This window comes from Lutjanus erythropterus, chromosome 2, assembly GCF_056507025.1.
Source record: "Lutjanus erythropterus isolate fLutEry1 chromosome 2, fLutEry1.hap2, whole genome shotgun sequence".
NCBI lineage: Eukaryota > Metazoa > Chordata > Actinopteri > Lutjaniformes > Lutjanidae > Lutjanus > Lutjanus erythropterus.
Genome location: NC_139318.1, coordinates 18,931,376 through 18,956,912, shown reverse-complemented (window position 1 = coordinate 18,956,912; position 25,537 = coordinate 18,931,376). Strand labels below are relative to the sequence as shown.

General features: G+C 39.2%; 1 protein-coding gene across 1 annotated transcript in view; it reads left to right on the top strand.

The window, feature by feature from the left end:
• Positions 1 to 25,537, top strand: part of LOC146331413 (arf-GAP with coiled-coil, ANK repeat and PH domain-containing protein 3-like) — a 79,846-nt gene that overhangs the window by 15,447 nt on the left and 38,862 nt on the right. The window contains exon 2 of the mRNA XM_084730734.1: positions 23,952 to 24,009. Within this exon, the coding sequence (XP_084586860.1) occupies positions 23,952 to 24,009 (58 nt within the window). The remainder of the gene's footprint in view (positions 1 to 23,951; positions 24,010 to 25,537) is intronic.

Below are 25,537 nucleotides of genomic sequence, written 5' to 3'. Positions count from 1 at the left end.
AAAGCATGAATGAAAACACACACACATATTGTTGGTCAGTCCCAGCACATTACCACAACAAGAAAGAAAGAGGACAGAGTCCACTAGGGGACATGGGCAGCTGTCCTGTCAAATGGCAGGCGCTGCTCGGACACAGCTTCCCTGAGGTGACAAATGAAATAGTCATGCGGTTCACTCTGGCTCATTGGCTTCTCAGGCGAAGTAGAAGGAGAGATGGTGTGTATGAGTGTGACTCTCACTCTCTCACATCTGGGCTCCAGTTGAGCAGCTGGTTCAGATTTGCTCAACTTTCTCTGACTTTGTTTTATTTCTGCTCTTAGTTTTTTTGCACTGTAGTTTTCCTTTAAAGTCGACATGAAAAGGAAGGGAGGAAGGTGTTTCCTGTAAAATCAGGCTGCTAGGGAGGGACTTGTCACAGTAGCCAATGGCATTGAATGAGCATTAACGCAACACCTCCACAGCCATACAGCTACAGACAGCAGTCCATTTACCTCCCCGGACTACAGCTGGGTACTGAACGTCGATACCTTTACAGCACCAACCAAATTTCTACTCTGCTATTGAGTATCAAAAAATGTGTTGTGATTTGATACCAAATTTTGATGCATAAATCGGAGTCATTGGGCAAATAAGCATGCAGAATGCTGGTACCAAGATCTAATAATGGTGGTAATAGGTTGTCTAACGCTTCACATCATAAAAACATTCAGGAAAAATACTACGTAAAAGTCCAGAGGATCATTGTTTTGTTGTGTTTTTTTTACCATGAGGTCTTTGAATAGCAAGGTAAGCAATTGTACCATAATGTGTAATGTAATTTTCTTTTTGTTAAAATTAATTTGGTATAAAAAAAAAAGTATCATTCAGGTATCAAAGCCAAGGTATTGGTCCCAGTATCGAAAATATTTAAATGATACCAAGCTCTATCCCTAATGGCAAGCCTGGGACTGAACACAGCCTCCATGACCAAGGGACATTTGGCGACAGGGAATAAGATGGATGTTTTTTTTGCTGGGTTTGACTCCTGGGACCCCAGGGCTGAGTCAGCCAACTTAGCTACATGGCTAACTGAGCTAACAACAGTTTGCGGTTAGCTACTCTGGCAACAAGTAAAGCTAAATTTCCATCAGAAAACACAGCAATCCACTATAAAATGTCTTGAGCATAATCTGCTGTCGCAAAACCCACTTTCCCCACAGTGTATAAATTCTAACTAGGGTTACATGTGTAGCCAGTGGTGTTAGAGGACGAAAACATGATTGGATTTTCCATGATATTTATATAAAAATACAAAAAAATGGATTTTGTTTGCTTTTTTGGCATATATTGTTAAAATATGCATAATATGGCCGGGGATGTGATCTAAAAGGGTTAAAGGGGCATTTTTCATTTCATCTTGGCTTTAGAACCTGTTATTATTATTTTCAGCTTGTTGGTTCTTCTTTGTTGCTCTTGTACCTTCTGTCACAGTCTCTCCTCCACCCACGTTCCTGTCGCCCCAGGCGGTATGTGACGCTGTGTGGAGGAAGCTTAGCAGGATTGCGTCAGAATTTTGGACCACTGACTTAAACTTCCGGTGTCATAAACATCCATTTGTTTTATCGGCTCAGTTGCTTCTTGGTAATCTCAGCTACAGTGCTGAGACATTTATCATTGATTCCTGCGCAGGTTGTTGACATAGGCTCACTGGGCTTTTGGCAGCCCACCAGCCCTGATCCTCACTGAATCCAAACACCCCTGCAGTGCTGGAACCGCAAGCGAGATTGACAAGCCAATCTCCTATAGAGACATGAAGAGAGACAGACACACTGATTGCTCTCTTAAAAACTGATGGATTCCCTCTTCACATTCCCCGTCCGTACATTATTCAGCCTGCATCCTCGCCTCAGATCTCTGTGGAATTCCTTGTAACCAAATGAAAACATTCCCATCTGCCATGTCAGCAGTCCCGCACTTTCTTGGGATCCATCATTCCCGCCCCCACAAAGTCACACACGCACACATGCACTCGTTCACATGGAGAGTGCTTCCTTCCATTTGTTGGATGGATTGCCCGTTGCATACAAGTGGAGAAATCAGAACAGCTGAAGCCAAAGTCACCGGTCGGTCAATAATGGACAATATGTCTTGGAGCAGGAAGGAAGGATGACCGTGCTCAATATACCATGCATTGGTATGTGGGTGTAGAACCATGGGAATTACAGTGTGTGTTGACTGTGTGTGTGTGCACATGTCACAGTGGAGTAGACAGATGTAGCTAAATGAACAGGAGGGTTCTGTAAGAGAGATTTTGGCCGGAGAGAAGGGAGATTAAGGTTCAACTGTATGTGGAACAAGCATAACTAAAAGTTTCATGGCGATTGCAACATGCAGTTTAGTTTGGACACGAGAGCAATAAAACACACCAGAACAAGGCCCCATTTTCTCTCAAGTTTTTATTGCATGAGTGTGTGAGTGACCATTGGGGCTCGAGCTGTTTGTGTCAGCAGCTAATCTTTTGTACCACTGGACCTATCAGCCTAACATTTTTTGTCCATATTTATGACTGAATGCTCAAGAACCTCTGCTGGTTGCAGTGATTCACAATTTTTCAAAAACCCTAAAAAAAACACATTTTAATGACTGCTCTGTTTTTTACCGACTACTGACTCCTCACTCCTCTTAACCGATGAGTAGAGGCTGCAAGTCATCGACAACTGTTAGGCTAAAAACAAAACTTTTAGCCTGTCTCAAAAACTGACATCTGTAGGTTTTGTTTCATCATAAACCAGAGCATCTGCAAATTCCACGCCCGATATGTTATGATCCACTAAAGTTAGACACAATACGAGATGAATTTGCCACCGTCATTGCAATGTGTCTGCGTGTTCACCATATTGAAGCATTCAAGTTCTGCTAGTAACACAACCTGGTTGTTTGTTTTGTTTCAAATAAATAATAAAACGTTCTAGTTAAATAACAATGTTTAAACTGAGAAGTTCGGACTTCTTGTCTTGTTTATTGCTTCCTTATTCAGTTTATACAGTTAGGTAAATTCAGGAAGCCCAGTTAGAATACCATTGACCATTATATGCATCTCAGAGAAAACTGGGATGTAAGTCGAGACTTTGCAAATCTCCGCTGGTTGCATCTGACAGTTGTGGTGGCATTGTAGTAGAGAGATGCCTCACCATCTGTTGCCCAGCAGAGATCTGCAATCTACTGAGTCCACTCTTCTAGTTGGTGCATATATTGAGTCAGTGCAGCTACTTGAGGATTTCCGTCATCTGACCAAAGTGCCAAAATCAATATTTTATGGTTACAGCCTAACATATCTCTAAAAATCTAATTTTAGAAGTGCAGAAAGTGTTTTACCCTAAGGGCAGCATCACATGCTCACCTTTATCAGCAGCCTTGTTACCCCCACTGTAGTTAAAAGAAAAACGCTTTGAATGTAGAAGAGCAGCTGATACTACAGTCAGCTGAGTGTATGAAGAAGAACAGACAGTGAACAGGGATTTAGTATTTTCAAGGCTCGTGTATGAACATGATATGAAAACGCTGTCTAAATAAAGATTGGCCAACTGCAGCTCTATAAGATAAGCTGCTGATTATCTTCCATGCATTTATTTGTTGTATGCAGGATTTTAGATGCATTTTAAATGTATTTTATACTAATAAGCTCTATTAGCTAACAGAAGCTATCAGAAGCTGTCTCACTAAGGTTACACCCACTGAGTGACAGAAAGACGACTGAGTGGCAGCCTCAGTGTTCAGCTTGAAAAACCATCTCATCAAAAAAAAACACCTAAAATGGGATGTACAAACAGTTTTAAAAGGAAATAGGACTGATCTATTGATAAGCCACAGACCTTGTTGTGAGCAGTTTCATATAGGAACTATTTTGTTTCTATGGAAGAATCTACCTACTTCTTTATACTAAAGAGAAAGGAGTTCTTACATGAAACTGCTCATAACAAGACCTGCGGATTGTCTGGAGTTCCCTGGTCATGATTTCTGGAAAGCAACATTGCTGTTGAGTTTTTCAAGTGTATTTTGTTTTGTGCGTTGAGCACCAAAAGCTGAGTGCCATTTAGTTCCTTTGTATTGGAGAGACGGTAGAAACCTCTACCGCTGATATGTCCAGAACTCAGTAACTCACACCCAAAACAATCTAGATGGATAAATAGCACTACAGGTAGGAGGAAAATTATGTATTTTTGATTTTAGGGTGAGCAGATAAGAGTGTTTTGTTTTATTTTGTTGTTTCACAGTTTCCACTAGTAAAGGCAGCATGTGGCAGGATGTTTTCCCACTCATTCCAACTGAGGAGGCATGTTCTGCGTGTGACTCTACCACGGATTTTCTTAAAAATTTCCCAGAAGGGAACTGCTAAGTTTCTGCGACGTCAAAGGAAGGTTCCCTGGAAGGATTATGTAATTTGATACTGATTAGGGAGAACCCAAGTAATTCATACCTATTTATCGGAAAGAGTTTTTATTATTGAGTGTACAACAGGTCTACTGAACATTCAAAACTTGATGATCGAAAACTTAAACAGTTTTTGAAATTGCTCATAAACTCAGTGCAACTAAGTAAACTTGACTTATCCTCTGCATTTCACATACAGTAGTTCTTCTCAGGAAACTTCTTATAAAGTTATTAAGACATTATCACCTGTAAAACAAAGTGCTATTTTTACATTGACTCTTATTCAGATTATCGCATTAATTCACACTTTTTATAACTTAAACCATGACACACTGTACTCACACACGTAGGGCACTTTGACTTAAACTGCATACATGTTCCAGACCTCAGCTCTCTGTCCTGCATGCTTTGTTTCTCTAGCTGTCTTGGTGTGCGGGGGTCTTGTGTAAGACCACCCCTTGTGTTAATGTAAACCTGTCTCTTCATTCTTTCCCAACCCCTAAAACTTCCCTCCACTTTCCATCGAGCCTCTCTTCTCACCCGTCACGCCAAAACTACACGTCCATGTAGTCATCAGTTATATAACATGTTGTAACGTGTTCTTGATAGCCATCATAGTCTTCTAATGAATTACTCTGAGAAAGGATGTTCTTTGGCATGAATGATAAACCAAGTCAAAACAACAGAAACCAGAGTCTCATTCCCCCAAGTTGGTCTGAGCCACCAACTCAAAGAGAATTGGTATTTGATGACCAGGGAGTGTGACTCACCAATCACCTACCTTTCTCCAGAATTGCTTACTCTATCTTTAAAAGAGTTCATGGAAGTGGCTGTATGGTCGTAGTGTTCATCAGATGTATAAATGTTATCCCAAACTAAATTTGTCTGGACTGTGAGCTCTGCTCTGTCCTGTGATTGCCAGATTATCTTCGTGGCCTCTTCAGCAGATTCCATTTCCTTTCTTACATCACGCACATACACTCTAAGATAAGGGACCACTTGTGTGTGTGTGTGTGTGTGTGTGTGTGTGTGTGTGTGTGTGTGTGTGTGTGTGTTTGTGTCTGAGTGTGTGACTGACTGATTTATTGAACAGCCATTCACTGAAAACATTCGGGCCTATGTGACTTTTAAAAATGTGCTGACGGGTCATTAAGAACTCTGAGATTACGGTTTATTTTGCTGACAAAATCAATGGATCTATTAGTGTGTGTGTGTGTGTGTGTGTTCTTGGTTCTTGTTCACATGAGAACAGCGTGATTGCAGTGTCACACTTCAGACTGGTTGATCTTTATGATTAGATATCATTGAAGCCAAACAGTGATGTATGTTTACATGCATGGAGGAGCTACAACTGGTCAAATTCCAGTTTTAGTGTTATGAAGCTGATCATATTAACCTCTAGTTTGAGCTCACCTTTGCCATTGATGTATTTTCTAAACCCCAGCAACCTATTTTAGTCACAGTAGGCTGACATCCACCTATACCAGCAAGGGCTCAGGTAACAGTTATTTTCATTGTTGATTAATCTGTTTTAATTCGATCTGATCTAATCTATTATTTTCTTGATTAATCGTCCAGTTGCATCAGTCCATAAATGTCAGAAAATAGTGAAAAATTTACCCAGAGCCCAAGGTAATGTCCTCAAATGTCTTGTTTTTCCACAACCCAAAGATATTCAGTTTACTGTCATGGTGGAGTGAAGAAACCAGAAAATACTCACATTTAATTTAGATGTTTTCCTTTAAATAAATTACTATTAACTGACTAACTATTAACTGATTATCAAGATAGTTGTCGATTAATTAAAATTAATTGCTGCAGCTCTAATTCCAGCATGTACAGGTTGAACGGTAGAGTTCGCCCTCAAACACCTGTGCAATCTTTGAGCTGTGAGAGAAAACTGCCAACTGCTGGGCCACCATGCTGCAATGAATGAACCTGTTCACCTCTGTCTCACCCACTTATACATAGATATAGGGCAGCAGGAGTAATAATTAATGCTTTACACTATGTGTTCTATAATGCTGCGCAGATGGTAACAACCCAAGGTTAAAGGAGTAACCGTTTTAAAATGTGCTAGAAACTAGAAACTTGATAGTATTTTTCTAATTATGTTACTGTGTGACACATAAACCTATAACTACATTGGATAGCCAGGTTGTACAGTACATTGATGTACCACAGCGAAACCCAGAAAACCAAAACCAGAACTCTAATCAAATTGCGTGAGTGAGATGCACATGAACAGGTAATTTCTTTATTCCAACCAGACAGCCAGAGTGCGCCTCTTCCTGAGTCTTTGGCACTGACGGATCGTTCTTAGCTGATAAAAGTGTAAATCGGTGGTTGTTTCCTCTCTGGCAGATCGGACTGTGGTGTCAGCAGGAGACTTATTCCGCTGGTGTTCGGTCAATGCTGCCAAAGATAACAGGAGGGAAGCAGGCTTCTTTCTTCTGGTACACAGCTGGATCAAAGCAGCATCTCTTCTCTGCACACAGAGCCATAAATAGACACTGCAACATACTGTATATCTTTAGTTCTGCTACTGTAGGTTAGTGTGGGAACAGGGATGTGATCAAATATTAACACATACTGTCACACTACTTCACCTGTGTCTATACTGGGCTGTGACCTATTCAGTGTGACAATCTCTTGAATGGAGGACTTCCTGGATGATATTTGTGTCCCAAAACAGAAAAAATGGATGGTATTTGTGTCCCAAAAGAGAAAAAAAAATAGTGTGTATAACAAAAATGGGGATTTAATGATCGTGTGTGGATCGTAATGTTAATGAATCATAACATGTCAGGTAAGGAATTAATCTGCAGATACTCCACCAAACCTTCCTATGGATGTCACAAAAAATGTCACTTATCAACAGCATCGTGCACGATGACAGCATCAAGTATTTTAAAATACTATAGTGAAAGTTTAACTGGTTTTCATCCCATCGAATCCAGTGTACAGTGTTTCCGTTTTTTACTTGAAAATATGTGCCACTGAGTATTTTAGCTCTCATCTTGTGACAGTTTTAAAATATTCAGGCCTGACTTTTGAACATCCTGGTATTTGTCCCATCCCATCCCGTCTTTCTCTTCTGTCTACTGTCAATTAAAGTCAAAATGGCATACATGCAAATAAAAAAAAAAAACAATATTTATCTGTCATTTAGAGGTAAGAAATATGAAACATAGCAAGGTACTCAATATTGTCTGGAAACAGTTATATGGAGAGATAAGAAACATTAAAAAGGAATCAGCGAGCCCCACAATGCAGCTTTCTGTAAACAACCGCTAAACAACATTAAAGTCAAACAGACCTCCATTTGAACATATCAGATGTCCTGCAGGCACCGCATGGGATCAGATTTCTGACTCTGACAATCAGCCATGTGTGTGTTTGCGTGTGTACATGTGCAGTCCAGTGAGTTAATACAGTTTATAATCAGTATTTGCATTGGCTTATGTATATATAATGTGTGTGTGTGTGTGTGTGTGTGTGCGTGTGTGCATTTTTGTGTGTGTTCCAGGGCTGAAACAAAAGGCAGGCCTTATCTGTGCCAGACATTCTTTAAGAAAGAAGTCATTCTCTGTGCTGACTTAATAAGAACAGTGTCTCCTTGTGCGAAGCCTGAGGTATTCAAATTTATCATTACCTGTAAACTATATTTGCAACAGACCATTAATATCTGCATTATCTTCAGTCATTTGTTGACAAATCAGTCAGGAACAAGTGGTGACGACTCTCGATTTTCATTTTGACAGGTGCTGAAGTAGAGTTTCTACTTCCTGTATATTTGGTAGCACCAGTTTTAACAGGTGCTCCAGTGAAGGTGGCCTGAATCCAAATTCTTGTATATTTAGATCATCGTTACACTACACAAGTTTGGTGGCTGACTACTGTTGTTTTCAGTGATGGCTTCCTCGTGCTGCCATCTTGATGTACTATGTCATCAAAAGGCTGTTGTGATGGAAGGAAAGAGCTGAAATATCCTAAAGGATAACATGCACTTTCATTCTGACTTTAGTTTCTCTCTCTGGCTTTCAGCTGTGGGCATGTGGGGGTTGTGATACAGAGCTGCGTTAGTCATTGCCACCGCAGTATCATCAGCATCTCTTGAGCTCTTGTAAAGTAGTGTCAGTGTATCGTAACAACATCAAGTGCGTTTTACTCTGAAAAACAGAGCTTTTAGAAGATATTACTGAAAATCGTGCTTTTTCCGTTCGGATACAGTTGTTTGGGTTCCTGTGTCTGATAACTCTCATAAATGGAAGAATTGATTCGTTCAGTGTGACGAGACAAAGTATCTTCAGTTCATGGCTTATCTTTTTTTTTTACTTGAGTGTACAACAGTAGACTGATACTCATCCTTTGTAGGTCAGCAGCCCAGCTGAACTGTTCTTTCTCTGTGTGTACAATAGCCATTGGGGAGCTACTGTATCCACGACATAATACTGTAGCTTCTTGTGTCTGTCTGAGGAAACAAGTCTTGCTGAGACATACTTATATTTATCACGCTTTGCCTGCATTCATTCCCTCCCAGATGAATACACAGATGTAAATATTTATCTGTTGCCTTTAAAGTTCAGTGTGTAACAGTTACAGGGTTTTATTGCCAGAATATAGCAGAAATGGAATGTAATATTTATGAATATGTTTTCATTAGTCTGTAGTCACCTGAAAGTTTTCATAACCTTACAATAAGCGTTTTTTATCTACCACCATGGTGCATGGACATGTTTCTACAGTAGCCCAAAATGGACAAACTTAACTCTGGCTCCAGATAAGGCCCACAGACATGTTCTCCTACATTCTTAGCATGCAGGTTGGATGCAGATCTGTAACTTGACTGTTAGATGCCACTGTGCCTACACGCTGGTCTTTTAAAGGGATAGTTCGGATTTTTTGAAGTGAGACTGAATGAGTTACTTTTCCATAGTCAGTGTAGGAAGCAAAGCAGTGCACTGCTGTGGACAGGGTCAGCAGAAAAACATATTTTAGACACCTAAAAAATTCCATATCAGTTTATGTTGTAACGCTGACTATAGAAAAATACCTCATACACACTTCAAAAAATCTGAACATCCCTGTAAAACAAGAGCCAAGATACTATGAAGGCACTGTTTTCTGCGCTCTGGATAGGATAATGAGTTGTTTCCTTTCACTCTTTTGAAGCCAATATCTGTCTGGACATTATATTGTCCTCCAGTGCAGCTCCATCTCTACACTCCACCGCTCCTCTGTCATTCTTCACAATCAGCTGGCTGTTGGTGGGCTGGATGCAAATAGGACATAAGCAAAGAATCCTGGGAACAAAGTGCTTATGCACCGCAGGGGGTCTTCTTCCTCCCCTGCGTTTCTCATGCAGGCTGTGTGTGTGTGTGCATGTCGGCTGCTGCTTATACCCCACTGGGAGGTCAGCGGAGGTTAAAGAGGTTGGAGTTTGGGATGAGCTCGCAGTCCCACTTTCGTGCTGTCCTTTTTGGCTTCCTGCTGCTTTCAGTCTGTGCTGGAAGCTTCAATTTGCTGAGCTGTGCCATCGCAGTTTCTCAACTCAAATCACAAGTGGTGTTTTTTTAGCCATACTTGCCATGCTCGCTTGAAAAAGACCCTCTTTAATACACAGGAGGGGTTGCTGTAATGTTGAGTGAGCTTGACATTTCTGTGCTTGATCAGAGTTGTAGACGCACTGTCTTTTCATCTCTCCGTCTTCCAACTATTTCTTTAACCCCCTAATTTGAGAAGATGAGGCCCGTCATTTGCACTATGTGGGGAGTGAGTCTGTGAGCACACATTCCTCTGCGTTTGAGTGGGGCATGATCAAATGTGCCCTCAAGGCCTAAATAGTTCAACACCAAATCTCCACCCAGGCCACAGTTCTGCACTCCCCAGGGACACAGGGCACAAGGCTATGTGGGCCCTGTATTTTGACAAATGTAAAACTTTATGTGCTTCAGTATGACAGGTTGCTTACCTGGTTGAAAAATTTGAGGTTTGAGCTGCTGCACCCTCTGTAGATATAAACAGGTGATTAGGTGATTATACACTAATGAAAACATACTAGGGTTGTTCTGATATAATACCAGAACTGGAAAATGACTCTGATACTGCCCAAAATGCAGCATTGTTTATGTGTATCAAGTATGCAAGTCTATGCACTGATCTGTCATTTATTAGCAGCAGCATATCATAAAGCATAATACTGCATGTATTGTAGTACTACCCAATCAGAGTTTGTTCAGGAGTTACCAGTGTCTTGTTGAAGCCCTGCAAAACTGACTGGCAGATCAATAGTAAAGCAAGTACAGTGCAGACATTAAGTGAAAAGACAGTGTGACATTATACACTAGAACCATGCACAACAACAACCAAACAAATGTCACTACAAAACAACAACAACAAAAGAAGAAAAAAAACACTGGGTGCCCCTATAGCTCAGTTGATAGGTTGTGTGCCCCATTTACTGAGGCTGTTGGTTCTCTGCAGCGGTTGCTGGTTTGACTGGTTTGGATATTAGCTAACAGATACTAGGGACACTTGTATGTATGGTAGTCAGGGACACCTGTGTATGTGTTTGCATGTGTGCATGCGTACATTTATGCAATTACAACTAGAAGTAACTAGAAGAACTAGAATTAGTAGGGAAGCAAAGCAGAGGTAAGATAGAGGGTTAAGGGATTAGGTTATTAAATTGGGAAAAAATAGTGAGGGTCAGTAAGTGAGAGAGAGGAAGGAATCAAAAATAAATAAATAAATAAATAATATTGTTAAAAAACAAACAAAAAGTAATAATAATGATGGATTATGAGTCTTTACTTGCCGGGTTTATTTTTGTGGGGATCTGCATTAAAACCCGTTGTGGAATTTTTGAGTTGTCTTTGTGTTTGTGAACTGAATTGGACTGACCATGTTTTTGGTGTTATGGGGAAAACAAAATGTAATCTTTACCTGGTGGATATAACACTGAGAGTTTTTTTTTTTTTTTAACACACTGGCATTCGATCAGAACTTTGCATTGGCTGATATGCAAAGTTCACATATCATAAAAGGTATCAGGAAAGAAAAAATGCTATCAGAACATCTCTAAAACATACTTTCTGAATATTACATTACATTCCTAACATATTATGATAATAAATCCTTTTATATATAAACACACTGGACCTTTAAAGGAGTAAATAATGGCCATATGTAGATCACTTTTTACTGACCACCAAACAGAGCAACAATATTGGAGATTAGTTTGTTGCCTCCTGCTGTGAGGTTTCAGTGAAATGAGACCAACATATCACACCGTGAAGAACGTTTAGAGAGTTTTTTGCTATGGCAATCAGAATGATTAATGTGAAAATGTGTGGAAATTTTCTACCACTTTAATGCACAGCAGGGATGAGCACAGAATCAGCAGGTGGGCAGAGACAGCTGTGTGTTTGTGCGTGTGTGTATATATATATGTATAAATATATGTGTTGAGATAGATACAGTGAAGTGTAGGTGGATCCCTAAAATCCAAAATAGAGCTGGGTATCAAACAGGAAAATAATCATGATTCTCAACCAGTTACTTTAAATATACTGATACAAACAAGTTGGAGAAATATCCCAGATAGCTTGCAACTGTCAGTACAAAAGTACACAAGATAAACAAAAATACAAAAATGCTCTCAGTATTCAAACCAAATAATAATCAAATCAATGTGTATGCTTAATAATGAAGCATAAAAGTCTGTTTCCTTCCTCATACAGGTTTAAGACTCGTTGGCAGCAGCACAGTTGTGGTCACTTGATGATGATGTAACTCATGTTGCATTTCTCTCAGTCAGCAGAGTGGCTTCCTGTGGAAAACAGTCAAAGAGTTTTCCCTGTTTCACTCTGAGCTCCTCTTTCTTGGCAGTAGAGGAGAGAAACGGTTGTATTTTCCAAGAAAAAGCAGTTCCACCTGGCTTCAGCTGCGGTTACAATACATTAGAGAGAAATAATTTCTGTCCGCCTCACACTCTGAAGCTTCCAGCACACTTCCTGTTGGCCTGTTGATGGAATGTACTCTGGAATGATATAATGACGTTCCCACATCCCAGAGTCCTCCACCAGACGTAAATGCATGGTGTTTATAGAGAGTGGTGTACAGAACGTCTGCGTATTAGTAATCATAACAAAGACAGCACATTCGGGGTAATGTTTCTGCTTTATTGAGGCCAACAGGCAGGTGGTCTGACAGCTGCTGGAAGAAAAGAAACTGTACCTACTGTCAGATAGTGTTATTGTGGTGATGCTTTGTTGAATTATATAGCTGCACAGATAAATGTGGAGCCCCTGTTATACATTATCCTGTGCTGCTTATAAGAGATCCTGAATGCTGTAAGACTGGAGTAAATATCACTGAGACATGATCCAGACAGTTTGAAGCAGGAATCCACCAATATGGACAGACGTGTCCATAGTTTGAGCTTGTGCTCACAATTGGTCAATTGCCAGAAATTTGATCAACAACAATAGATAGGCAATAGACAATAGATTTGTTGTTTAAGTAATTTATCAAGCGAAGGTTCCACATATTTGCTGGTTGTGTTTCTTAACAATCTCAACAATCTCAACAATCAAATTGCTTTTTCCAAAATCATTTACAGCATCAGTGCAACCTACTACATGTCATTACTGTTTGCTAACAGCTGGAATCTGTTCATTGGCATTTTTGTTAACAAAGAGTCAGCACTACATGGTTGTGTCTGTTTACAAGGACATTTAAAAGAAAAGAAAGTTCAATAAATCGTCTGCTTCTTGATGAGAGTTTCATATCATATCTGGTTGTTCAATATTAATCTACAGCCAGCAGCTTGTTAGTTTAGCTTAGTATAAAGACTGGAAACAAGGGGAAAAGCTGTAAGCTCTGTTCAAAGTTAATAACTCTACCAGCACCTGTAACACTCACTAATTACGTTATGTCTTGTTTGATAATCTATACAAACAAAATATAAAAATCACACTATGTGATTTTATGAGGGGTGTAGTAACTTCCTGGAGTCTCCTCTGGCCTGCTGGATAATTAGTGAGTTTTTTAGGTGTTTGAAAGGTGGATTTTTCTGCCTTTGGGCAGAGACTGGCTAGCTGTTTCCCCCCATTTCAAGTCTTTATGCTAAGCTAAGCTAACTGGCTGTAGACTTACTGTATATTTCCCACACACACGAGAGTGGTATAGATCTTTTCATCGAAGTCTCTCAAGAAAGTAAGTCAGCGTATCTTTTAAAATGTAGAACTATGCCTTTAAGTGTGATTTCATCTTAAAGGACTAGTTCAACAAAATATACCTGAATGGCTCCTGACGTTTTGATGGGTTGTGCAGACGAGCAGTGGATCAGCACATTACTTTGTCTCTGTCAGCTCAATTTTGTGAGTAATGCCGTTAAACTGAGACTGGAGGACACAAGTAGCGGTTGTCCTTTTTGTCAGCAGCATCATGTTTGGTCTCTTTGTCTCATCAGCCATCAGTGCAGTCAAATGTTTTTTCAGGGAATGAGTGTGATGTTTGTTGTGTGTTGGGAGGAGGGTGGAAGGGGAAGCAGTGAAGGCGTCTTTGTTAGCCACACATAAGATACTAGTGTTTGGCTTGGCTTGTTGTTGGTGTGAAAAGGCGGCCTGTTTAGGCGAGTGTGTGTGTGTCTTGTGAGAGGATCATTTACTGGAGGCTCTTTTTAATGGAGTCTGCACACGTGCATGTGTTAATAGTGGTGCAGAGACTTCAGTGAAGTTGAATTTTGGTAAAGCATGAATGAACAGCTTCAAATGTTTTAACACTTTATGCTTTTCAGATTTAACTGGGAAACAACCCACATGAATATATGTTCACCTATGCATTTGTAGTTCTTTTTCTTTTTTGTTTTCCTCCTCCGCCTGTCTCAAATAAACACAAAACCACACTACCCTCAGCTTCATGCCAGCAGCTAATGAAGGAGGGTTACAGACAGACAGGAGGCAGACAGAGAGACTGTGAGATGGACAGACGGAGGCGTGCACAAATGAAACAAAGAGAGAAGGGGGAATAGATGATTTCTGGGGGGATGAGGCTGCCGTGGACAAAAATTAGAGGAAATCACAGAGACAATTTGAGAATATGATGATGATGGCTCGTATCTTGTTCTAAAGACCCATTTGACAATGCTGAATATAAATGCAAAAGCTGCAAATGTTTGTTTTAATTGACCAAAATTGGTTTTAATATAGGGGCTGGGGGAGAGCGGTTGAGGATGTAAGAACAAAGAGATGAAGGATGGGCTGTAGTTACTGTCCCCACTCCAAAAAAACCACCTGCATCTGCTCAGACAAAGCAACATGATGCATTCTAATGAGACACGTGATCTATGTTTTTTTTTTTTCTTTAAATCTGAAATTCTCCAATCATAAAACACAGTGAATAATAGTATGTTTCCAGTATAGTGATGGCATGTAGAAAAACGGGAAATTAATGCATATCGTTAGTATCAAAGAAAATTACATTGTTGCATTAAATTAAATATGAAAGCAAAGTGTGACCAACATTAAATTGGTTGTACTTATTAGAGGGTAATTAAGGGCACATTACAACAGAACTGTTCTGTAAACTAAGTTAAATTACAGAGGTAGAGGAATAGTTTGTCTGTGGCTAACTGTGCAAACTCATTGCAATACTGTAGTCAGATAATGTAATTTGATCAGTGAAGCAGGCATCCATCTTGGCTAATCTCCAAATTGTATGGGACCAGCCAAAGAACATGTGTCCTAAGTAGCAGGTATGCAATTTCACTTTAATTGACAGTACAGTTCTGTTGTAATGTGTCTGTAATTACCCTCTAATAAGGGCCTAATAAAGAGTATAATAGTGGGAAATAAAATACTTTAGTTTATAGTACAGTTTTATTGTAATGTGTCCCTAATTACCCTCTAATAAGGGTCTGATGGGTCTAATAATAATGTAATAAAGAACATATTATTTCTGGGTTTTTGTCTAATTTGTTAAAAAGTACAGCTTGTTACTTACTAACACATTGTAAAATAAAGTGCAACCAAACTGATAATATTGCAGTGAGCAGGACTGACCACAGAGCCGTTGTAGCATTTAGGGATCAGCATGCTCCTCAAGGGCACTTTGACTGTGGCAGCGGGCACTACAGATGTCCTGCTACAGCCACTAGCTCACCACTGTACACACAGCAGTCTGTTTGTGACAAAGATCGTATCAGGTTGTTGTGTTTTCAGGACAAAAAAAAAACCACATGAATGTAAAATTAGTACGTAATAAAAAAGAAAGCCAGTGAGACTGAGAGGGAGACGTACAGGGACAGACACATCAGACAAAGAGGAAATTGGTCAGTTAAAAAGCGTGAGTAATGCTGATGCCTGTTACCATGGTGACTGGGGTCAATGAATGGTTGCCATGGAGCTCGCTACTTGGAATTCTGGGAAGGGGATATTTTGATGTGTGTGTATGTCTGTGTGTGCTGTCTGAAGTTGTGGGAGGAGGATGATGAAAGTGTGTATACATTATAAATGAGACTATATACAGTCTTAATCTGTGTGTGTGTGTGTGTGTGTGTGTGTGTGTGTGTGTGTGTGTGTGTGTGTGTGTACAGTAGATACAGTACAGGCCACTTAATAATGCCACAGACCCTGAAAATATAAAATGATTAAAAATAATAAATAATAATCAAATTCTATTTCTATTTCATAGCTTTGATAAATACTCAGCAGTTACAGCATTTTAAAGTTTAGCAGACTAATGGTCTGAGTAACTGATCATAGGCTCTGGAGCAGTCTTCTTTTTAAATTAATATTTTGTGTCAAATTAAGTATTTGTATTTTACTAAGTAGTGGTGTAATAAGCAGGACAGTGAGCAGGTTATTATTATTGGAAAATAAACCCCTTCAGGACGATTCAAGTTCTGCATCATCCTGTTGGGGTTTATTACACAATAATGACCTTTTCACTGTACAGTATCATTACATAAGTTATAAGCAAGCCACCACTATTCAAAATACAGAAAACAGCATTGAGATACTTCAGTGAAAGGAAACACTGTCGTTATTTTCTTTCAACGTTTACTGGACCTACCAGTCTTTCCTGCCACTGTTGAGCTTGAATTTTTGAGTTAATTACATGTGGTTAAGTCATGTGTTTAATGTGTTTTTGGTGCTAAACGCTATGAGGTGACTGGTAAGGATTAGGAAAATGTCCTAAATTTTGAGACTGCAGACTAAATGAAAGGAACAATCTAACTGATTTCAGTGTGCAAATCCTTGTTGTATTTTTTGGAGGGAGATATGGAACTATTATGGTAAATGTGATTTTATTGTGATATATTATGATATTGTACATTTTATGGAAAAAGTTCAAAATATACTATGATAAATATCATTTATGCAATGAAGGTTACTATGAATATCTGACAAATCAACACACTTCATTTCATGCATTTTAAAAACATCCAATGATTCCATTAGGGATGCGCACAATTTGTCAACTTGTTGATTAAACGTCACTACCCTTGCTAGCTGGCACCAGAAATACAAGTTGGTTCAACAGCGTATTAATGTGCAATGCCAGTTAACTGTGTCTAATGCTGGATGTTAACCACCAAGGTGGAAAGTGGAAAGATGACATCTAAGCTAAACAGACATATAAACACTTGACTGGAGCAGTGCATAACCACATTCAGCACAGGCACGTGGATGTTAACCTGCAAGGAGAACAGGCTGCTGGTGGTAGCAACGCTAACATTAGACACACGCAGCAAACCATCATGACATTGTTTTCTGAGTATTTTCTTTCATTTAGACTAGTTGACTGGTCTAAATTTAAAATGCCATCAAATTGATTGTCACATTTGGCATTAGGAACATCCCTCCATAAAGAAGCCTTGCTTACTGCTTACTGATACAACCTCATATCAGATTTTTGACAAATTAGGCATCCATGGATGGGTATAAGACAACCTTAAGCTGTTGTTACTACAGTAAAATATGCATAATGATTCTCCAAAGTAAATTTATTTATGGTTTTCTGCTCACTGCTGTTCATCGTCTTTGAGGTACAAACATTTAATTTAGATAAATATTCCAGCAGTCAGTAAACAACATACAGCAGCAACAGCACCATGACTTATTCATCCTCTTAGTCTAGCAGAAAGTTACTGCAGGCACCTGTTGGTGAATGGAACTAAATTTAGACCATTGACTGTTTTACACATAGTTTTGGCTTGTGTCCTAGTAGAGTTTTCTGATGAAGCCATGTATTTAGTAGGTTTCTGGGTCAGTGTGTGCATGTGTGTGCCTTGTCATATTCTGCATCTGATTCATTTGTTTATTTTTGTTTGTCTGTCTCTTTGTGTGTGTGTGTGTGTGTGTGTGTGTGTGTGTGTGTGTGTGTGTGTGTGTGTGTGTGTGTGTGTGTGTGTGTGTGGACTACACACAGACAGCGGCAGACATTGGATTTGCTTTCCATCCACCTGATGTCAGTAGAAAATGAGGTCATTGCTCTTCTTTGCCAGACTTGCTGAGTCAGCTTACAGTTCATGTAAATTAAAAAACGCAAGAATTACAGAAGAAACTGTTGATAATACAATTAACTGTCTTCGCAGTATTTTAGTAAAGCACAATATGCTCCAATTCAACAAACAAAACAGCACATCTGTCACGCAAATACACACAAAAACATGCATTTTAGGTCATTGTGTCAGATTAGGAAGCACCACAGGGGAGGTTGAGCGTAAATCAAGATTTGTCCAGAGAATACATACACACACACACACTTTACATGAATTACTATGACAGCAAAAAAGGAGGTAGCCAAACATCAATGGGAGTTGATGAAAACTGGGTGAGTTAAAAAAAAAAAAAAGATATCACTCACATTTATGAGACAGTTTGTTAGTGTTTGACTAGCAAGCTATAAAGTTGTTAGTGCTAACATCAGTACTCTAACAAGTGCATTGCCCATAGTGTCCAGTGGTTTTTCTCTGTCCTGAAAAATGTGCCTCATCCTCCTCTTCAGTCTCTATAAATTCAACCATTTTCTTATGCTGCACAAATTATTTCACTTTTAAGAGACTGTTATGGGTCCTTTCAAAGTTTCTAGATACTTAATTAGTTAAGGACAAACACTTTTTCACGACATTTTTCCTAAGCTATGCTTAAATCACAATTTAAGTAAACAATTAGTGTCAGTGGTTTTATGCAACCAGGCACGTGATATTTTGGTTTAAATTCTAAAGCAATTTCCTCCAGTTATAGCGTATTCACTGTTGCTCCAGCCCTCTTGTTACAAATGTTAACATCTCTCTTTCATTTTCTACTCCACATTGTCACATGTTTGTTTTACTCATGGCACATAATGTCTAACAGACGTGTATCATTCATTTCCTGAGAATATTTTTGCTAATGTCTCGTTGCATGTGAGCACTTTAGCCATTGGGTCCCGGCTGGTCTGCTATCAGAGGACTTGTTGTTCCCTCCACTGCCGTCCCTCTGATCCTTGAAGTGATGCTGATGTGGACGTGATGCCATGTGACACATCGAGTCTGGGAGACATGGAGGCCTCAGATATGTCTCTGGGCTGGATGCGTGTGTGTCTGCATCTGTGTGTGCGCATATCGCTCTTGTGTGAGGAGATGCGAGAGGATAGCCATGCAAGCTTCATGCTAGAGTACACACACGGCGTGGGGGACAAGAATAGACTCCATGCACTGATGTGGATGGTTGTTGGGGCTGATGGGAGTGCACATGGAGCTTGTGCACGTGAGGTTCCCCTCCCCCTCCTCAATGGTGATGTCAGACCGTGTACAGTATGTTACCTCTGGCAGCAAGTATCAGCCCATCCCCCCTCCCGACTGAGCTGCAACATCATCATCATCATCATGAGCGGAGCAGCTTTGGGGTGTTCCTCCAGTGTTTAAACACACACACACACACACACACACACACACACACACACTGAAGACAAACATAATACAAGTGTCATTGAGACAAAATTTTGAAACACACATTATCTTCTTGCTTGCAGCCTTGTTATCTTAATGCAGCCATCATGTCTTGCAGCATTGCCTGTAATCTAATAATCCTGCAACTCTCTGATGCACTTAGTTAAAGGAAACACATTAATAGCTGAGATGCTGTACACGGTGTGTGTGTGTGTGTGTGGGGGGGGGGTATTGAAAGGGGCAAATGAGGACAAACATACACTGACAAGCTTACACTCACACTCAGGCACACACATTTGCCTCTATAGTGCTGTTTTTATATTTAACCTTGCCAGAGCTGACAACCTTCTTAGTGTATTGATTTTCAAAGCGCCTCATAATTCCCAACACACTTTGACATACACGCACCAACGTGCATGTCAAAAACAGACAATACATGCTACGGGGCAACCAATTATATGCTTTGGTATTCAACATTTTTCTAATTATCTGAATTGTAATTATTTATATATTTTCTGATAAAAATAGATTATCGAAAAATGTGCTACTTTGACTCTGATGAAGCCACCTCTCTCTTTCTGAAGTCAGCACTCATATGTGATATGGACAAAATTTAGAGCTGTAACGATTAATCAATTACTTGATTGAGTCATTTTTAAAAAAAAAGTCCAAATCCTACATTTATTCTATTCTAAATTTTAATAGTCATCACTATTGAGGATATATTGAGTAAATGGATAAAAGCAAATAATAGAACAGCCAAAGAAGTTCAGAAAATGACATCAGTGTGATGCAGCCTTTAAACCAGGAAAAGACAACACTAGCCTCATATCACAATATCAATATAATATCAATATAATGCTCAGTCCTAATGATGATTATGATACTGTATTGTCAGATCAAGTCTGATTTTTTTCTTGCATCACAGCAGCTCCATTTGCAACGTCACAGAAAAGACAAAAATGAAAAAATAATTACATACATTTAATACGACATTACAATCAAATAAGATATGTTTAATTATAGGATTGACTGGTACAAAAGAGTTCTTCAATCTAACCTTAATAAAACATGGAACCCTGTGTCCCTGGTTTGATGGAAACAGTCTGTATTCATAAGGGCTGCAGGATGTGGTAAAAAAAAAGTTAGTTTCCCATTCAGTTATTCTGACTGAAATTGCCATTGCAAGTTGCAATATGATGTGTGGGAATGATCATTTTTGCATTAGAATTTTCCTTTTTACTGAAAAAAAAACAAGGACATCTATGTAGCACCATTAGTACCTCATTGTAATGCTATTTTCTCACACATTTTTACTTTTAAAATTGCAATTTGTTTCTGGTTCTTGACTTTGGATATTGCAGATTTATATTTGGTGTAGCAGTTTTGACTTCAAAGTTGCAGGCAAACACTTTTTTCAGTGTAGTATTGAAGTAGTGTCATCACTTGGATCAATAGGATATTAGCTGCTGCTGTATTAAATGTTGTCTGTGCATCCTTGTCAGTCACAGTTTATTGGTTGTGTGCGCTGCCTGAGACATGACACGCTTGTAATGAGCTTATCCTCTAGATTGAACAGCTGTTTGACATTGAATGTGTAACTTAATGGGGGACACGATGCTGATGGCGAGTGAAGCTTGTACTGTATGTGCCGTGCAGTATTCTGACATTATGCAGCAAAAGAGCAGAAACGGTAAGCCAGTTTGATGGATTACACTGCATGCCAGACACTTTGCAACAACAATACCCAAGTGCAACAAATTACTCAGATGGTTTAATGAAAGGCCTGCACTGTGTTCTAGCTCTCTTTTTCTGTTTAAAACAATATAAGTCAGTCTTCTGTGCAGACCACACACACGCCTGCCTGCTGTGTCACTATCATGTTATGGTTCAGTCTGCATAAGCAGTGTGGTGTGAAGAAGAAGATGAAGAAGAAGACAAGTGCAAGACAGACACAAGTCAAGAATTAGCTGAACATCTCCGAGCATTGTAAAAAAGCTCAGGAGCAGAAAGGAATTCTGGGAATGTTGTTCTCTAGAGCAGGTGCTAAAGCTGCAGACTGTCATCTCAGCCCCCCTCGCTGTGTGCTTCCCCTCTGAAGCAAAAACAGGCCGAGTCATGGCCTTTATAGTGTAAACTACTGAGCAGGTGTTGTTTTTTTTATGTGTTTACATGTTTTCCCTCCAACTCCTCTGCTAAAAGGTTGAAGATGAGGGTGGGGTTGAGCTTGTGTGATGAGATCATCCTCTACCAGAGTTTTCAGGGTTATGTATGATCAACATGTTCCAGCACGTGCAGGGCGTAACGTTCGTTCTTGGCTCGATCATCTCCAATATGCACCAGCTGATTCTGTGGACTGGAGAATGAGATATAAGTTCATATGTATTTATCTGGAGAGGTATTCAATTATCCCATAATGCAACAAAACAAAAACAACATAACAGATGAAGGCACACAGCAAACAAGACAGCTGTGGCGTAATGTCAAAACAGCTTCAATTTAAATGTAAGTAAGGTTTCACTTTGCAAGGCTTAATATATATATTTTTCAAATTGATTGTCTTTGGCGCAGTTTATCTTAGTTACAACCATCCAACCAGCAACAAGGTCACGTGGTAACAGCACATCCAAAAAGATTCATACTTTTTACACAAAAGTATAATGAATGATAGTACACATTTTGGGTTTTGTAGTGAACAGTATGTGATTTTGGATGCAGCGCAGACCGTTGATTAGCAAGAAAAGCAATATTGGTTGCTAGGTAACAGACACGGAAGTTGATAAACGATATATGATTGGGTGTTTAGGATTTCCTAACTTGAAATAAGGAACAAAGTAAGATAAGATGGGATTCATAAAGTTAGTTAGGATTTTATTCTGTAATACCAGATTGTTATTATTTTAGCTAAAGACTTAAGATAGGGAGCTTCTGTAATATGGGCCCAGAGGAATAAGAAATGCAATTTGACATAGTAGGATCCTAAATACAGCCTCTGTGGCCCACATATAAGGAGTTGCCATAACAACTGACCCTGTAAATGTGGACATGTGTTTGTGTGTGCGTGTGTGTGTGTGTGTGTGTGTGCTAATGGAAGAAGACCCCTAGGGGAAGGATGGTAAAGGCCTCTCACCCACCCGAAACCACCTGACACACACACACCCTGCTGAGAGCTTTCGAATCCTATTATCTTCATATTCAGTGTGGATTTATAAGACATCTAAAATTATTTGAAAATCTGAAGTACTTTATTGCATTTTTGATATTGTTTTGTATTAAATTCCAAGTTACTTGTTCACAATATAAACCTTTTCTGTTGCTGCTGCCTCTTTTAAAATCTCACCTTATGGACACTTAAGTACCAGCCTATGGCTCTGCATGATGTCATTCATTGATTTTGCAACTCGGCCGTGGCCACTAATCTTCCAGAGTGATTCCTCTGTCGATCCAGTCATCAGGATTAATGATTGGGTCTGTGAGACTACGATCCATGGCGACTGATTGCAGCTTAATGTTCAGTATGAAGGTGAAATACAGACTCTGTAAATGCTAAGATGGTGTGGTTGGTGTTTGAATACACAATATACTTGCCATGGCTTTACACTGTCAGTTTGGTCTTTTTACTTTCTTCTTTCAGTCATGCTTTCTTCTTACCATCCCTTTTGTTCCCTTTGCATAATATTTTGTCTTTTAAAATGTCATAGACGAACATTTTAAACTTGATTGTTTCTGGTTATTTGTTTGACCTTAAATGCCTTGGCTTGTATGTAGGGTTGGGTGCCATTCATATTTGAACCAGTACCTGGAATTGGGTACCGGTACCTAATTCTACCTTTTTTTTTTACCTTTTTGTAAAAGAAAAAGTCCGAATGTCTAAAATTCAACAGTATTCTTTACTCACAACATTTTATTTAATTTTTATTTATATAGAACATTTTACACACACCTCCCCCTCCTCTTGTAAACCTGACCAACCTGCAGCCTGTCAGTTGTATAAGGTGATACACACATGATTTTCTACCTGTTATGTTGTTATCGCTTCATGCATTCTGTAATATTTGCCTGTAAATCATATGCAATTCAGATGTAGCCAGTGACTTAATGATGACAGACGCTTAAAAATACTAAGCTAATGTCAACCAAGACAGTGAAAAAAATCCCAGTTATCTCAAACAACTTATCCAACAAGCTGATTAATTACCTGAAGATGTTGATGCCTCACTTAAAGTTCATCGTCCATGGGGAGAACTTTGATGCTGGCTGCATGCATGCTACCTTTAGCTGCAAAATTGGCATGGATTGGTGTAACATGAATTTGTACTTGGTATTACCAATGTAATTTGAGAGTTTAAGGTCTTACATTACCAAGCCATGACAGTTAATAAATTGTTTAAAAATAGAGTGCCTTGATTTTTTTTTTTTTTTGTGTGTGTGTGTGTGTGTGATTTTTGTGCCCAAAAGTTTGAATCTTTTGACTGTGACTGTAATGGTTTTCATCTTAATATGTGATTCCTCCCTGTCAGTCTTTCTGGTTTGTATAGAGTCTGGCATCACTAAAGAACAGGCCTGATTAATGTGTGGTTTTGTGTTTTCACTGCAGGGCTGGCATTGACGATGTGGAGACAGACGTGGTGGAGATTGAGGCAAAACTCGACAAGGTATGAGCCACTACGTTATTCCTGTAGACTATGCTGCTCATTAAAATACCAAATCTGAGCGATATACTGTATGTTGTTGTTAAATTGTGATTCTTCTATCATGTTTTTGTGAAAATCTCTAACAAACTTGTGTAGTATGTAGAAATTATATTGCACATTGGTAGAACACTGAAAGAGGGACATTCTGGGTTTGATTTACATTGTTTGATCGAAAAACGCACCAGATGTTAGCTGTTGACATTGTCTATAAACAGTACTTTCTCAGACACTGTGGAACTGATCAAAGAGCCCTCTGTACCTTTGTCTGTCTGTCTGTCTGTCTGTCTGTCTGTCTGTCTGTCTGTCTGTCTGTCTCTCAATCTCTGTTATCTAAATGTCAAGGCTCTTTAAACCAGGAAACACTGCAGACATGAGTTATTATATTTAATAGGTTTGAGCACAGCCAGATAACACACACATGCACACACACACACACACACACGGGTGCTGGTGCACACTGAGTAAACATTGATGAATGTCATACAGCCATTTTTATATTCTGTAGTATGAAGCATCACACAAAGGGCAGTCCTTTGTTATCTGAGCTTGTGATGTATTTGTTTGACCTGCTTAACCAGAGAAAATGCGACATGCAAAACAATAACAGCTCATCATTATTTATTAGTATTTGTAAGATATGAAAATGAAGTGATTTAGGCTCATGTGGCGCCGACCACTGTGGAGACGCTATATTTTTAAGGTTTTAGTTAGTCTGCAGTAAGGTTGAGCGATATGTTAAAAACGCAACCGTACAGCTTCTGATTCCAAGTTTCTCTTTTTCACCAGACTAAATAGCACTTAATGGCCTTGTTAACTAATTGTTAAATACATTACATTCAAACTTGACAGAGAAGAAAATGCAACAAAACCATCTTTGTTAGTCTTTCCACTATTCCAACAATCAACAAACTCTGGGTTGGTTGAAATAATTCCTTCATTCACTGCATTAGATGTGAAAATATTTTGGGTCTGCAGGCTGTTCTCCTCTCGCTCATTCTTCGACTCAGTAACGAATTTGAGTCTGAGTAGTGGCTCTAGCCTCTTTTTCAAAGGCAGACCATTAAATCAGCACAATGAAATGACAAAAATCACCCCAAAAGGTCGCCCCAAAAAGAACAACAGACGAAGGTCTGTGGACAGTCACTTTAAAAGTGACCACAATGACCAAAAATATGAGACACTTATTTATTGATAGATATACTGCACGGTCATATTCATGTAACTTTTCTACATAGCACTAGCAGAACAGAGGCTTGTAAAAGGTTTAAGACATGATCTGGATTAGCTGCATTCATCCTAAAAAAATATCAAAAATAACGGTGAAATGAGAGGAATCTAGACAATAGGAATGAATTTGTTAGTTGCATCATAGTCAGATCTTATTACTTAAAAACATGGCTCCTAAGTAAGACCAGCCAGAATTGATGTCTAACTATCCCCGGGGAGTCTAGCTGAGATAATGCCTCTGTAGATAAACTAATAGACTTCA